Genomic DNA, 16393 nt, shown 5'->3' on the forward strand with positions numbered 1-16393 from the left:
GCCACACAGACTGCAGTTCTGGGGGAGAGAGAGCAAGGTGCTGGCCTTCCTCTTTCCTTCCAATGCTTTTTAGAGACAGCGCGGAAACTCAAAGGCCCGTCTCCTCTAGCGGAGCATGAGTTCTGTGATGTCTAATGTATGCTGAACTTTGTCTAAAGCTCTTACCACATTCCGTACATTTATGTGGCTTCTCCCCTGTGTGCTTCCATTGATGGGTACGCAAATGAGAACTCTGACTGAAGCTTTTTCCGCATTCTATGCATTTAAATGGCTTCTCCCCTGTGTGGGTCCTTTGATGGGAACGTAGATTGCAACTCTGACTGAAGCTCTTTCCACATTCCATGCATTTATATGGCTTCTCCCCTGTGTGGGTCCTTTGATGTAAACGTAGATTTCCACTCTGATTGAAGCTTTCTCCACATTCTATGCATTTATGTGGCTTCTCCCCTGTGTGCTTCCTTTGATGTAAACGTAGATTTCCACTCTGACTGAAGCTTTCTCCACATTCCATGCATTTATGTGGCTTCTCCCCTGTGTGGGTCCGTTCATGTACAGTAAGAGAACTTTTCCTATCAAATTGTTTCCCACATTCCATACACTGATGTAACTTCTCCCCTGTGTGTGATCTAGGATAGGGAGGTACAGGATTTGCCATTCTTTTATATTTATAATTCAAATATTACGCCAGGGGTTCACAGACATAACCTCCTGAATAGCACAATCTTTGTATTGCTGTAGCCTTCTGCTCGCTTTCCCAAGCCTCTCTTTTTTCAGCACAATCTTATTTCCTCCTCTTAACTGCATAGGTTTGTAACTTGAAATATATTTTTCTACTACTTATTTTTTCTTGTCATTGCTGTGTATCTTGAAGTCACTTTAGACTTAGAGCACTCCTCGGGCAAAGCTCTCACGCCGTGTTCTTCGCAGAACTCTTTCAGAAGTTACCTGCAGACAAATGAGGGGAAAGTCTCTTCAGGAGTTGAACAGAGAAAGATCTCATGGAACTTGAAGAACAAGACTCATGTTGTAGCAAACCCAGGGGAAGAGGGAAGGTGCCCATTGCCTGGTGACAAATACTTGTAACAGTTGTCCAACAATGAACAATCCCTCCTTAGGGACAAAGGGGACGGTGCCCAAAGATTCTCTGCACAAAATAAAATCCAACCCTACCGATTAAAATCCAACAATGCAGCAAAGCTGAAGGCATAACAGGCTGTGAACTGTGAACATTTATTTTTGGCGTCTTTTGCACAATTAAATTATTCTCAATGTCTTGTAGAGATATGTGGTCACTCTTATATAAATTAATGGAATAATGTTTTAAAGCCTGTTGAATATTGATATCATCCATTAATATTTTATCCTCATGTTGTATCTTAACAGTAAGTCCCCTTCAGGGTAGAGAAAGGCGGGTAGAAATGTCATAAATAAATAAATACATAAATAAAGAATTGACAATTACATTTTTTGGCCTTTCTTTCCTCAACGTATATGCTAACCATTTCCCTAGTTTGTTAGGTGATTCAAAGTAATTTTTTTTGCATTCTTTATTTTAGTTTCCAATTCATTAACTAGTAAAACGATAATTGCTTTTGTAGGAGTTTTATCTGAGTTAGAATGTTTGAATTCAAAGGATTTTTCTTTAACTCCTCTTCTTTTTTTAATATCATCTGAAATTACCTGAAAATGTTTCTGTGTATTCTTTCTCATTTCAGTATTGCATTTTATAAAGTATCCTCTAATATAAACTATACTGGCATCCCATACTGTTTGAATATCTGTAACTTGATTTAAATTAAGTTCCAAATATTCTCTCAGTTTTTCTTTCAAATTCTCAATTACGTCCTCCTTTTGCAGTCGTGATTCATTCAGCTGCCATCTAAGTGTTTTTACTTTCTTTTTAATTACTAAAGTCACTGGATTATGATCTGAGATAGTTTTGGGTAGGATTTCTGTCTTTTGAACATAGGTTGTGAGTTTGGCAGATATCCATATCTTATCCATTCTAGAGAAAGCCTTTTGTCTTTCTGAAAAATGTGTACCGTAAATACTCGAGTAAAAGCCGAGGCACCTAATTTAACACAAAAAACTGGGAAAAACTATTGACTCGAGTATAAGACGGGGGTGGGAGATGCAGCAGGTACTGGTACATTTCAAAATAAAAATAGATAACAATAAAATTAGATTGAGGCATCAGTAGGTTAAATGTTTTTGAATATTTACATACAACTTTAAGACTGTCCAACTCTGATTAAATTATTATTCTAACCTTCTTCAATGTGAATGTGCTTACATATCCTTCCAATAATCACCATAGTTTAACTATTTTAACTATACATTTTGTATTTTAAATGTATTTTAACTATACATTTTGGGGGAAATGCAGTGTGTATATGAATAAAGAAAAGTGGGAAAGACAAGCGCCGAGGAGAGGAAGGCACGCACTGCGGCGAGAGAGGAGAGGAAGGCGTGCGCTGCATGGGAAAGGAGGAGAGGCTTACACTTGAGTATATACAGTATATTCTTTGCATCTCCTCCCCGAGAGTTTGTCTTTCTTTGGTGAAATCACTCCATTCCAATCTCCCAAAAGGCACCCATTTTCATAATGGAGGTCTGATAACTTTGTTGCTGTGAGTTTTCCAGGCTGTATGGCCATGTTCCAGGTTGTGAGGTCTGTTGGAAACTAGGCACGTGGGGTTTATATATCGGTGTAATGTCAAGGGTGGGAGAAAGAACTCTTGTCTGCCTGAGGCAAGTGTGAATGTTGCAGCTGGCCACCTTGATTGACACTGAATTTCATTTTCAAAGCCTGCCTGCTTTCTGCCTGGGGGAATCCTTTGTTAGCTGGCCCGGATTGTTTCATGCCTGTAATTCTCATTATTGGAGTGTTGATTTTTATTTACTGTCCTGATTTTAGAGTCTTTTTTGATACTGGTAGCCAGATTGTGTTCAATTTCATGGTTTTCTCCTTTCTGTTGAAATTGTCTACAAGCTTGTGGATTTCAATGACTGCTCTGTGTAGTCTGACATGGTAGTTGTCAGAGTAATCCAACATTTCTGTGTTCTCAAATAATATACTATGTTGGTTCATCAAATACTCGGCTACCCCTTGGCAACATCTTTGTAGATGGCTGATTCTCCCACACCAGAAGAGACTTGGGCTCTCATCTGGCTCGTCATACCTCATAGAGCTTGTTGAGTTTAGGATCACAGTGCTCGAACCGGTTTGTAAACAGAGATGCCGACTATTTGCAGAGCCGCACCTTCGTTTACAAACCGACTCGAGCACTGAGATCAGCGGAGGAGGCCGTGCTCTCGGTCCCACTCCCAACTCAAGCACGGCTGGTGGGAACGAGAGAGGGGGCCTTCTCCGTGCTCCTCCCCTCCTCTGGAAATCCCTCCCAAAAGAACTAAAAACTGCCCCCTCCCTCCTTGCCTTCAAACAGGTTCTAAAAATACATCTATGCACTCTGACCTACTGAGAGGAGGAAGACTAATACGACTCGATATGTATCATCGTCTAGATATATTAAATCCTGTCTAGATACTGGAATTGATCTCAGCCTGTTAGTTGTTGGGCACCATCTGACCACTTAATAAGGTCTGAGTTGTTTGAAGTGTTTATTCTGTGTACATTTACACTATGTGACTATATCGGCTAGGCTTGTCAAGTTTTATTTTTGAGGAGAGTCCTCCAAGCTCTGTCAGTCATCCAGATTTTACTGCAGGCATGTTTCAATATCCAAAAAGATGTCCCATTGGTGAGGAAGAGGAGGGGGAAAGGCTTCCTTTCTGCTGCTCTGGAGACTAAGGGACAACGGAGACAGGAGATCAAACGGCAGGAAAAGGGATTTCCCCTAAACACAAGGAAGGACTTCCTGAGGGTAAGAAGAAGAGCTGTTCAGCAGGGGAACTCTCTGCCTCAGAGTCTGGAGGGAGCTCCTTCTTTGGAGGATTGAGTCAGAGGCTGGACGGCCATCTGTAGGGAGGGCTTGGGTTGTGTTTCCCTGCCTGGCAGAAGGGGGTGGGGCTGGGTGGCCCTTGGGGTCTCTCCCAACCCTCTGACTTCGGGGATTCCTCGTGTCTCAGTCCTAGACCATAGCTGGCACCTCCCCCTCCCCCTCCTCTTCCTCAAGGACTTGGGAGACGTATTTGTCTTGGAATACAGCTCTCAGTTCCCTCCAACCCTCATGCCAGGACTTTTTGTAGGGTTTATGGGAGTTGTAGTCCAAGAGAGCCTTTCCCTTCAGGGAGAGAGGGCAGGTTAGAAATAAAATAGTTATTCTCATTATTCCCTCCACGCTCTGGAGCAGGGACTCCCAAACTCTATTCATCTGGGATTTCTTGGACTTCAACACCCAGAAGCCTCAGCTGCCTTGGCCCAAGATCAGGGATTCTGGGACATGGAGTCCCCAGGAGGTGGAAGGGCAGGGCTTGGGAACGAAGGCTCCTGAGAAGGGACCAGGCTTCCACGGCTGAACAGCTCTTACCGATAGGAAATGATTTCTAATGTTTAGGTGGAAGCTTCTTTCCCACAATGTGAATCAATGGCTTTGTATTTCAGTCTCCAGAGAAGCAGGAAATACTTGCCATTTTCTCCTCAGTGGGACTTCCTTCTACATATTGGCTCTCCTGTCCCCTCAGCCTTTCCTTCCCTCAAGCCCGCCTCACCTTCCTGCACCTGCTGGTCCTCCTCCTCCTCCGCTCCGGGCTGGAGCTTCTTCTGCAGAGGGTCCGCCACTCCCTCCCTGGGGCCTCTCTCCTCCTCTGCACGACGGCCTTCTCTGCCCAGGGAAGCGTCCGGGTTATGGGTCTGGGGCCATTTCCAAAAAGGGGAAAAGTAGTCAAAAAGGGGGAAGCAGCAACAACAGCAGTTCAGCAGATCAGGAGCTCCTAGGGCCAGCAGTGGAGCGATGATGCTTCCGCAATTCAGGCAGCAGAGTCAAGCTTGAAAAGTTACACAGGACTTTATTCAAAAAGCTACCATACATAACCAGATAGGAAAATTAGCAGATATCTTGTCTCTCTCCATGCTCACAGGAGAAGAATGTGGAGGATTCAGGGACTTGCCATGTGCTGAGAAAAAGCAGTGTGTCCTTGTGATGTGTCAGTCTAACAAGGAAGAGGAAAGGAGGGGAGAAAGGCAGGCAGGCAGGGAGGCCAATGGGCGGGGGAGGGGCTTTCCCTGCCAATTCACCCACCTGCCTTTGCAAGCCCTTGGTGAGGACTACAGCCTCAGATAAATAAATAAGAGAAAAGGCACTGGCTTCAATCAAAGCCTTTCTTAGCCCTGCAAGGGGTCGTGGGCCCCACATTGCGGCTGCTTGTGTTGGGGTTGCTTCAGGCTCTTATTATTAGAGGCAGTAATTATTAATGTTTCGTAGGTCAGTTTCACACAGGAACAAGACACGTGACACACATCGGATCCTAAGCACCAACTGGGCAGTGGACTGTAAAGGAAGGAAGGAAGGAAGGAAGGAAGGAAGGAAGGAAGGAAGGAAGGAAAGGAGGGAGGGGAGAAGGGAAGCCTCCCTCCCAGTGCAGCTGGCCTCCCTAAAGTACGGTTTTGAAGGAAACAGCGCATTTGAAAACAAAGCGTGTGACCAGCCACATCCAAATGCCCTGATGCTCCTTGACACACACACACATCTATGTACCCACCTACTTACCTATCAACCTATATGTTTGTATTTATTTATTTATTCTTTTATTTATTGCGAGAGAAAGGAATGCTGGGATGTGCTCGCTGTAACCCGCAATGTCCTGGGAGGGAGTGACTTGGCGGCCCCTCAGCACTGGGAACGAGAGCTTTTTTATGGAGGCCGGAGGGAGGCTGTCTGTATGAGTGGGCACCCGTGCTGCATAAACACGTACAAATTTTCCCTTTTATTATCTGTATAGAAAGACTGTAGTTATTTTCTCACCGCTCTGGGTGCCACTGCACCTGAGCCAGCTCAGCAGCCAAGTGACTGATTTCCTTCAGAGTCTGGCAGTTATTCCTATTGGTAGTAAAAAATACTGAAAATGCCGTGAGGAGAGGAAGGCAGTTAGAGAAAGAGAGGAGGAGGATTTTGCAAAAGCAGGGATGCTCCCCTGAGGAAAGGCAGGAGGGCGTGGGGATATTTCATGCCTCACACGCATATAAAGCCCTCGTGTAAAATCTAAACCAGAAACAGTTCCCTCACATTTGGTTCACACGGGTTCCCTCTGGCGGGGCAGAAGCGGGGGGGAGGGAGAAGGCGCATGCGCAGAGGGGCCGCCACGGGCACGGAGGGCCGAGCAGGCCGCGGGGCTTCCGGGAGAAGCGGCACCAGGCCTGCGAGCAGAGGCCGGGCCCAGGCGGAGGAGGAGGAAGGAAGGAGAGCCCTCGGTGACGAAGCCCCGAATCCCGAGCCGGGGAGGGAGGGAGGGAGGAAAGTGGGGGGAAGCAGGGCCCGACACACACGCACACTCTCACCTCTTCCGCCTCCTCTTCTCCCTCCTCCTCCGGAAGTGAGCTCACAGGGAAAGGCGTCGCCCGGTCCCTTCCTTTTGAGCTTCCCCACCCTCTCTAGGAAACGGAGGGCTCTTCTCTCTGGCTTCCGCCCGGACCAAACATGGCGGACGCGGGCAAAGATGCCCATAGAGAGGCGGGGCTTCGCGGCAGTTGAACGGCACTGGAGCCCCAGAGAGAGAGAGAGAGAGAGAGAGAGAGAGAGAGAGCCCCCTCCTCCTTGTACCAAACGCCCAGCATCCACCAATGGGAATTGGCCTTCACCTCGGCGTCATCGGTCTCCGGGCAGAATCTCCCCGGCCCTTTTCTTCTCCAGTTCTGTCCTGTCAGTGTGGGATGCGGTGAGGGAAAGGCTCTTGGGCCTGGCTCCCCGCAACAAGGCCGAGGCTCGAGACTTGGAGGTAAATCCAGGATGGCGAAGGCGCCCGGCCTGGGTGTTTCCGAGAAGGGAGGGCCGTGTCCGTGGGGCGGAGGGTGGCCGGAGCCTCCCAACGGACAACAACGGCCGCTTTTTCCTCAGGCAAAGGGCACACAAAATGGCCGACGCCAACCAGGAAGGGTTTCCCTGAACCCATAAGAAGGGGCCTAAAAGGAGCCGCCTTCCTGGTGAGATTATGTATTTATTGCCAATTTTTCTATCCCGCCTTCCTTTCTCCGCCCCGGAGGGGACTCAAGGCGGCTTCACATACAGGCAGCCACCCGAGGCCTTAATAACAATACTAATTTAAAGCAGACATTTAAAATAAAAATAATAAAATACAGTTAAACAACTGAGGACATTTAAAAACCATACAGTTTATTTACAGTAGAGTCTCACTTATCCAAGCTAAACGGGCCGGCAGATGCTTGGATAAGCGAGGCTTGAATAAGTGAGACTCTACTGTATTTATTTATTTACAGTATTTATATTCCGCCCTTCTTTCTCACCCCGAAGGGGACTCAGGGTGGATCACATTATGTACATATAGAGCAAACATTCAATGCCCATAAACACATCAAACAGAGACAGACAGACAGACGCAGAGGCAATTTAACCTCCCCCTGATGAGATGTTCGATTCTGGCCACAGGGGGGAGCAGCTGCTTCATCATCCACTCTGATGGCACTTCCTCATTCCAACCTCGTAAATTAGTTAAACTTGCCTCCCCACTTGGTTAAACTTGCCTCCCCACCTCATGGTCAGAGTGATTTATTGCAACAGCTGCTCACCAGCCTGCGTCACAGCCTGCCCCCACAGTGGATCACGTATTCCACAAGCATAAACCGGGCCATTTCGGTAGTCATAATGAGAGGGAAGTGGATTTGAAAAAGAGAATTTTCAAAGATACTTGTATTGACTAAAAATCCCATATGTTTTGATTGACCTAAATTTGAAAAGGCCTATGTTTGAGGAAGGCCTGCGCATGAGAGAAAATGCTGATGTTTAGGAAAAGAGATGTTCCAGAGAAAAGAAGTTACTTTCAAATAATAATATATCAAGTCAGAACCGGTTCCCATACGATTTTGAGCTTATACTTGTAACATGAAGAAGATAAGGAGGTACTGAGATCAGGGTCAATAACATGAAAGCCCCATTGTCTAGAGTCACATGTTGTTACAGCACAGAAAACCAACGGGATTGCATGACGGTTAAGATGCTTGTGAGGTAGCCAGCATTAGACGAATGGGGTAAATGATCTTTGTAAGCCAATAAGGATATGTCTGCTATTTTCTGTGGAAGTGATCAAAACCCTTGCAACCATTTTGAAAGTCGGACAAATCCTTTGATTGCATGTATGCATGTATTTGGCACATTGCTATGGCCATGCAATAAATAGTTCTTTTGCAGTTTGAAGATCCAACTTTCGTCGTGTCCTTCCTCGCCCTCTCCACAGAAAAGGGGCCTCCTGATTTGGTCTTTGGATTAAGAGGAGTATCTTTACATCTTTTACATCTTTTCCCCTTCAATAACACGTCATTCCGTATCTGTTTATGGCCCGATTCTCCACAGGCTTGGCCACAGTGCCATGTTTTGACCCCTTGTGGAAGGTCAGGAGGGAGGGGGCTGGCCGGGTGTCCCTGGGGAGGGAGCCCCACGGCCGAGGAGATCAGCCCCCTCCCTCCTGTCCCTCAGAGAGAGAAAGGCCAAGACCTGGCTGTGGGGCCCAGCCTTTGGGGCAGGGCAATGGGGCAAGAACAGGAAACCTACTCTTCTGACCAGAGCCAGCATGGGGCCTTGAGTTGGTTTTAACAGCTGGTTTTGAAGTAGATTCCACTGATTCTAATGTTTGTGTATGGTTATTTTATGACCAGGCATGGAATGCTTGCCGTCTATATGTTGTGCTCCATCCTGAGTCCCCCTCAGGGTGAGAAGGAGGGCGGAATATACATGCTTTAAATAATAAATAATTAAATACATATATACATACATACATACATACATACATACATACATAATAAAAACAATGAGCGAGGAAGCCAAACAAAGGGATCTGGAACTGGCGCAGATCCTGCACGGCTGGTAAACTGTCTGGGATTTCTGGGAGTTGTAGGCCAAAACACATGGGGACCCACAGGTTGAGCACCACTGCGGTAAAGGGAATTCCCTTTAGTGCCCCCAGTGGCGCAGTGGGTTAAACCCTTGTGCCAGCAGGGCTGCTGTCCGAAAGGTCGGAGGTTCGAATCTGGGGAAGCTTCCCATGAGAGCAGCCTCCCACAGGATGGTCAAACATCAAACATCCCTGCGTCTCCTGGGCAATGTCCTTGGAGACGACCAATTCTCTCACACCAGAAGCAACCTGCAATTTCTCCAAAAAAAAAAAAAAAAGGTAATTCCTGGGATCTGCCAATGGGAATGACCTTCCTCTCACAGCGTCATCGGTCTCCAGGCAGAACCGCCCGTGCCTTCCCGCCTCCCTTCCGCCTCTAGCACTGATTCTCCAGCAAGCACACCCGTCCCCTCAGAAGACATGCTGCCTAAGGAAGGGCCAGGATGAAGGAAGGAATAGAGAGGAAGGAAGGAAGGAAGGAAGGAAGGAAGGAAGGAAGGAAGGAAGGAAGGAAGGAAGGAAGGAAGGAAGGAAGGAAGGAAGGGGGAGAGAGGCATCGAGATCAGGGCTGGCCAAAGAAAGAGATGGGATTTGCAGCGCCCTACCCTGAAGGAAGCCTGGGAACTGCAGCCAGGACTGAGCTGCTCTTTGTTGTTGTGATTGTTGTTGTGGTTGCGCCCTGAAGTCCTTCCCTCCATCCCTTCCTCATCTGGATGTCTTGAGGAGGGGAACAGGAGAGGGTGGCACACGAAGGCCTGTCGGTCACCAGGCCTCGTTGTCATTATTGTGTATTATCATTATCATCATCAGTGTGTTTTGTTTCTATCGCCTTTCTTTCTCCCCACAAGGGAGGCCCCTCCCCGCCTGGCCTTCCCCTCACAGCCCCCTCCTTCCCTCCCTTCCATCATAAGGGGCTACTACCAAGCGGGCCTCACCCGGGCAAGCCTGGATACCTCAGCTAGTATACACTAAGAGAGTGCACATTTGTACATATCTATGTCTTTTTATATTTTTCAAGATGGCCCCTACTCTTAGAGAGCATTCTAACTCCCTAAAACAACAGATCTGGACCAAACTTGGCACACAGAACACCAATGACCAACTTTAAGTCCTGTTGGTGTTCGGGAGGAATGGAACCTGGACAACAGGAATTGCAGTACCTACATCCATATCCAGAAACCCATCAATGATGGATCTGGACTACACACCCACTTAGGTCTGGGTAGGACTTGGTGGGGGATGTACCCTGGACGATGGGACTTGAAGTACATACACTCACATCCAAAGACCACTGCAGGGTCTATGAAGCAGGCTGAACTCCCACCATGATGAGTCAGTGTTGAAGGGAGGAGAGCACTCAGGAAGGAGAGAGTGTGTGAGAAAGTTAGCGATTAGTGGCTACAGCCCCCTCTATGCTCTTCCCCCTGCTCTTTCTCCTTGTCCCTTCTTTCTAGCTGTTCTCTTTCCTCCTTCGCTCTGTCTCTATTGATGAGGGCCGGCCAAGACCAGGGCATGCAGCTGTGAGCAAGTTTTCTCCTTCGGTTGCTCCTCTTCTTCCTTGGTGGTTTCTCTGTTATTGTAGAAGGCAACATCATTTAGCTGGGAGATGGCCATGCCCTCAGCCCCATCAAGCTTCTGGAGCTTGGTCTGGATGTCCACAATGGGCCTTCCTATGAAGAGGTTGTTAAACATCTTCTGGTTATTTGGGGAAGCAGGGTCAAGGGCAGTCCATTGGTGGGCAACTTGGCAGATCCTCTCGTAGAACCCAGCTAGGCTCTCATCTGGCTCCTGTCGGACCTCATAAAGCTTGTTGAGGTTAAGTGCTCTAGGGTAGACACAGGGAAAGCCCAAGATCAGGGATTCTGGGACATGGAGTCCCCAGGAGGTGGAAGGCCAGGGCTTGGGAAGGGAGGCTCCTGAGAAGGGACCAGGCTTCTATGGCTGAACAGCTCTTACCATCCGGAAATGCTTCCCAATGTTTAGGTGGAAGCTTCTTTCCTGCAGTGTGAATCAGTTGCTTTGTATTTTCATCTCCAGAGCCACAGGAAAACCTTGCCCTTTTCTCCTTAGTGGGACATCCTTCCAAATATTAGCTCTCTTGTCCCCTCTGCCTTTTCCCCTCCAAACTAAAGACGCCCATCTCCCTCAGCCTTTCCCTTGAGCCCTTCTCTGGAGACATTCTAGCATCTCAAAATCTTCTTGAATTGTCCTGCCCAGAACTGGACAGAGTTATTCCAGGGAAGGTCTGATCAAAGTATAGAAGAGAGTTGACTAAAACTTACCCGGATCTAGATATCATGCTCCCATTGGTACAGCCTAAAATTACATTGGCTTTTTAAAGCTGCTGTAAAAAAAAGGTAAAGGTTTCCCCTGACGTTAAGTCCAGTCGTGACAGGAGCTGGGGCTAACAGCGGGCGCTCATTCCGCTCCTGGGATTTGAACCTGGCACCTTTCGGTCTGCAAGTTCAGCAGCTCAGCGCTTTAACACACTGTGCCACCAGAGGTCCCTACTTTTACCTTTTTTTTTTAAAGCTGCTGTATCACACTTTCTATTAAAAAAACATTTTTTATTCAAACACAAAAAAAAGAAAAACTAATCAAATTGTAATTTTGGGTTTTTTTTTAAAGAACTACATAACAAATATAAAGGGAATAAGGATACACACCTTGCACAATAAGAAAAAGACTAACGGACACCAAACCCTAGTCTAGAAACCTCTCACTCACTATATGATTTTTATCTGTTTACTCTATTTCCTTTAAAGGATGTTCTATACTCTATATTTCATCAATTTAGTTAATATGTCCATCTCAACAGATTCATTAATCTTCATAAGTCCATTCTTTGCCTTCCATTCCGGAGATATGTTGTATATCCTAATGGACCCTTTGCCAAAGCTGGGGATTAAACAGTCCCAAATACCAAACCTGGATCATTGTAAGCAACATGGAGAGTGATGGTCTCATGTTCCACGGCTCTCTCGGTACAAAGTCTGAGGTTTATTAAACAAACACAAGATAAGCCAAGACCATATTAACTTATAAGAAAACTAAAGTCTTCAGTCCGGCTAAAACAGTGGTTCCCAACCTGTGGTCCGTGAAACACCAGTGGTCCGTAAGAACTAAAATAGGGTCCATGGTCTCACCGTTACTATGCCATTGCAATGGGAGCGACTGGTCTTGCAAAACCCTCTTCTAGTGCCGAGGCTTATTAATATGGTTTTCTGTGGGCGAGCAGATGGCGACTACTGGTTGGCATATCTTCTGTATCAGGAACTACAGCTGATGTGGTCTATCCAATGCAATTTTCTGAATCATCACCCCAAATAACAAAACCCAATCTAAAGTTGATCAAGTTGGTACTAATGTTGGAGAGGGGTCCCTGGCCAAAGTGCTCCCTGGTCAAAACAAGGGTGGGAACCACTGGGCAAAAATAATACAATTGCAGCAGCACAGTCGAAGTAACAATGAATACAAATGCAGGTCAAGTGTCTAATTAATACAGACAAGTGTGACACCCCTGGCTGCAAGAGCACTGGAAATCAATACACCGAGGCCAATAAACAATCTAATATCTTTATTAAGGAAATGAAGAGATGAAACAAAAAGAAGCAGAAGATATAGTTCAGCAATAGACCTTTTGGGAAAGGTTGAATATAGTCCAATAACATAGTGTCCAATGTCTGATATTAAAGTTCAAAGTTTGTAATCCAAGAAACCGAAACACACTCAAACTTCCAAATAGTTTGAGTGGGGAGAAGTCCAGGTCTTCACTAGAGTTCAAAACAAGTCCGAGGCAAGGAATTGTAGACAAGGCTGTATACACGACGTGACAAGGCAAGGCTGGAATCACGGCAAGGCAAGGCAAGGAACACGGCTGGACAAGGCACGGCTAGGCTGAAAGGTAGTGGACTCCGACGCAGTCCACACTTGGCTGGGAACGAAGTTATCCCTTCAACTGTCACGTTGACTCCGCGCTGGCTAGCCAGCGCACAGAACTTTTAAAGAACTTTGAATCTTCCCTCAGAACAGGTGTCTCAAATGCTCTTTTCCCTTGGGAAAAGAGCTAGAACAACATCTTGACCAGATGCAATCCTCCCTTAGAATTCTCAGGGGGAAATAGGTTAATCAGCAGATTCCCTTGCTGCTAATCGCACGCTTCGTCTCCTGCCAGCTTTCTCCTGCCTGTTAGTTTCCACAAACATCCTTCTATCAAAGGGAGGGGAACTGGGAAGAGAAGACTCCGTTTCAAGGGCCTTTTTAATGAGCGTTGAACTAGAATTGTCAATAGGGAACATCTGGAACGGGGCAGAGTCTTGCTGAATCGGCACAAAACTTGTTTCCTCATCACTGTGGTCCACAATGGAGTCAGGTTCACGGCCCAAGGGTCCATGGGACATCACAACAAGTCAACTACAGCAGATCCAGGTCAGGAGCAAGAAGAAACAATGGCCAAGGTTACAGTCCAATGGTCACATGCCAGGAGTTCATTCAGCAGAGTTGATCAAATAACAACCAAGAAATAAAGAGTACAAACCGAATTCAGAGTCCCGAAAGTCAAGCCAGAAAGTCAAGGATACAAACAAAGTCCAAAGTCATAAACGAAACCAGGAAGTCAGTCCAGAATTTAGCATCAAAGATTCAGGATGCAACAAAGTCCAGAAAAGGGTTACAGGGACAGGGCTAGAGCCCAAAATGTTAACCGAGGGGCAGTAGAGTCAAGACATGAAACAAGAGTATGAAGATATGACGTTATCTGCTTCCAAAGAGCTATTCTTTTTCAGAACCCTTTTATCCAGAGATCTTAGAAGCTGCTCATTTCAGCAAACTTTCACAGATCATTCTAGAAGCCTGCAATGGGTTTCCTTGTGGAGGAGGTTAGGTGAACGCCTACAAAGCTTACTGCAATTCTGAAAAAAGCCCCCTCTGAGTGAGACCTCTGAGTAGCAGTCAAACTGTGGTTCATGGGAGAGAGAGAGAGAGAGAGAGCAAGGTGGCGGCTTTCCTCTTTCCTTCCAATGTTCTTTTAAAGAGAGCTCAGAAATTCAAAGACAGATCTCCTCTATTGGCGCATAAGTTCTGTGATGTCTAATGTTCCCTAAAGCTCTTTCCACATTCCGTGCATTTATGTGGCTTCTCCCCCATGAGGGTCCTTTGATGGGAACGTAGACTGCCACTCCGACTGAAGCTCTTTCCACATTCCATGCATTTGTGTGGCTGCTCCCCTGTGTGCTTCCTTTGATGGGAACGTAGGCTGCCACTCCAACGGAAGCTTTCTCCACATTCTATGCATTTATATGGCTTCTCCCCTGTGTGCTTCCTTTGATGGGAACGTAGACTGCCACTCCAACGGAAGCTCTTTCCACATTCCATGCATTTGTGTGGCTTCTCCCCTGTGTGGGTCTTTTGATGGTTATGCAGTCTTGCACTCCGACAGAAGCTCTTTCCACATTCCATGCATTTATATGGCGTCTCCCCTGTGTGCTTCCTTTGATGGAAACGTAGAGTGTCACTGCGACTGAAGCTTCTTCCACATTCTATGCATTTATATGGCTTCTCCCCTGTGTGGGTCTTTTGATGGGAACGCAGACTGCTACTCTGACTGAAGCTCTTTCCACATTCCATGCATTTATATGGCTTCTCCCCTGTGTGGGTCCTTTGATGAGAATGTAGACTGCCACTCTGACTGAAGCTCTTTCCACATTCCATGCATTTGTGTGGCTTCTCCCCTGTGTGGGTCTTTTGATGGTTACGCAGACCTGCACTGTGACTGAAGCTTTCTCCGCATTCTTTGCATTGATATGGCTTCTCCCCTGTGTGCTTCCTTTGATGGGAACGTAGACTGCCACTCTGACTGAAGCTTCCTCCACATTCCATGCATTTATATGGCTTCTCCCCTGTGTGGGTCCTTTGATGGGAATGTAGATGTCCACTCCGACTGAAGCTTCCTCCACATTCCATGCATTTATAGGGCTTCTCCCCTGTGTGGGTCCTTTGATGGGAACGTAGACTGCCACTCTGACTGAAGCTTCCTCCACATTCCATGCATTTATAAGGCTTCTCCCCTGTGTGGGTCCGTTCATGTCTAGTAAGATAACCTTTCCTATCAAATTGTTTTCCACATTCCACACACTGATGTAACTTCTCCCGTGTTTGTGATCTAGGATAGGGAGGTAGAGGACTTGCCATTCTTTTATATTTATAATTCAAATATTATGTCAGGTGTTCACAGATATAACCTCCTGAACAGCACAGACTTTGTTTTGTTGTAGCCTTCTTCTTGCTTTTCCAAGCCTGTCTTTTTCAGCACAATCTTATTTCCTCCCCTTAATTGAACAGGTATGCAGCTTGAAATATATTTTTCTACTACTTATTTGTTCTTGTTGTCATTGCTGTGTATTTTGAAGTCACTTTAGACTTAGAGCACTTCTCAGGCAAAGCTCTCACAAGGTGTTCTTTGCAGAACTTGTCCAGAAGTTGCCTGCCAGACAAATGAGAGGAAAATCTCTTCAAGAATTGAACAGAGAAAGATCTCATGGAACACAACAACAACAACAACTTTATTCTTATTTCCCGCCCCATCTCTCCGGAGATACTCGGGGCAATTTACATGGGGACCAAATCCAAAAACAAAATTACAGATATGTGAACATAAAACAACAACCCGGCAATAGTTTGTCACAGTGGGCATGTTGAGAGCTAAGTAGCTTGGGCAGGACCTGTCCAGTATACTACACGGGCGGGGCTAATAACAAAGTGCAAGAGCCAGATATGAAGTTAGGGCTAATGAAGCCAAGTCCTGTTGAAACCAATTAATCAAAAGCACATTGAGAACAATCCCTCCTCAGGTACAACAGAGACGGTGTCCAAAGATTCTGTGTGTGATTTCTTACACTGCAAGTTGTGTGTGTGTGTGTGGGTGTGGGTTTTTTTTTTGGGGGGGGGGGTGCTTTATAATTCTCAGCCAGAGAGGTCCTGGGCCTTTCTAATCTACAAACTCAAGAATCCTGCAAGGAAGAGGCACAGGAGTTTAAAGGGGTAACATGCTCTTCTGCTTGGAAGGCTAGATGCTACCTTTTCTTTTTTTATAAATATATTTATTGAGAGTTTTATGTTAGAAGAAGAATTTTTTTTAAAAAGACAATTCACATCGAAAGTGGGAGAACTTTGGTTTTTTTATAGAAAGTAGGAAAATAAACAAAATGAGGAAAAGAAGAAAAAAAAAGGAAGAAAAAATGTTAGCTTCCATCTGACTTTTACTGGCTCTTGAATACTTACCTGAAAAAATATTTTTTGTATTTTGGTAGAAACACTGCGCCCCCTTCGTCCTCTTAACTGCTTAAGATTGTAATCGTTCAGCAGATAAGATCAA

The 16393-nt window shown here is 46.1% G+C and overlaps 1 protein-coding gene across 4 annotated transcripts in view; it reads right to left on the minus strand.

Annotated features, from left to right (window-relative positions):
• Window positions 1-368: 368 nt before the first annotated feature.
• The window catches only part of LOC134296854 (zinc finger protein 239-like), a 24488-nt gene continuing 8463 nt past the window's right edge, over window positions 369-16393 (minus strand). For 2 of the 4 annotated variants that reach the window (XM_062972827.1, XM_062972826.1), the window contains exon 2: window positions 12584-15502. In XM_062972827.1, the coding sequence (XP_062828897.1) occupies window positions 14110-15210 (1101 nt within the window). In that variant the 5' untranslated portion in view covers window positions 15211-15502 and the 3' untranslated portion in view covers window positions 12584-14109. Of the gene's footprint in view, window positions 946-4671; window positions 4814-6457; window positions 9403-12583; window positions 15503-16393 lie in introns of those variants that run through there. The other 2 variants (XR_010003696.1, XM_062972828.1) reach the window with 2 other exon arrangements.

This window comes from Anolis carolinensis, chromosome 2 (assembly GCF_035594765.1).
Source record: "Anolis carolinensis isolate JA03-04 chromosome 2, rAnoCar3.1.pri, whole genome shotgun sequence".
Classification (NCBI taxonomy): domain Eukaryota; kingdom Metazoa; phylum Chordata; class Lepidosauria; order Squamata; family Dactyloidae; genus Anolis; species Anolis carolinensis.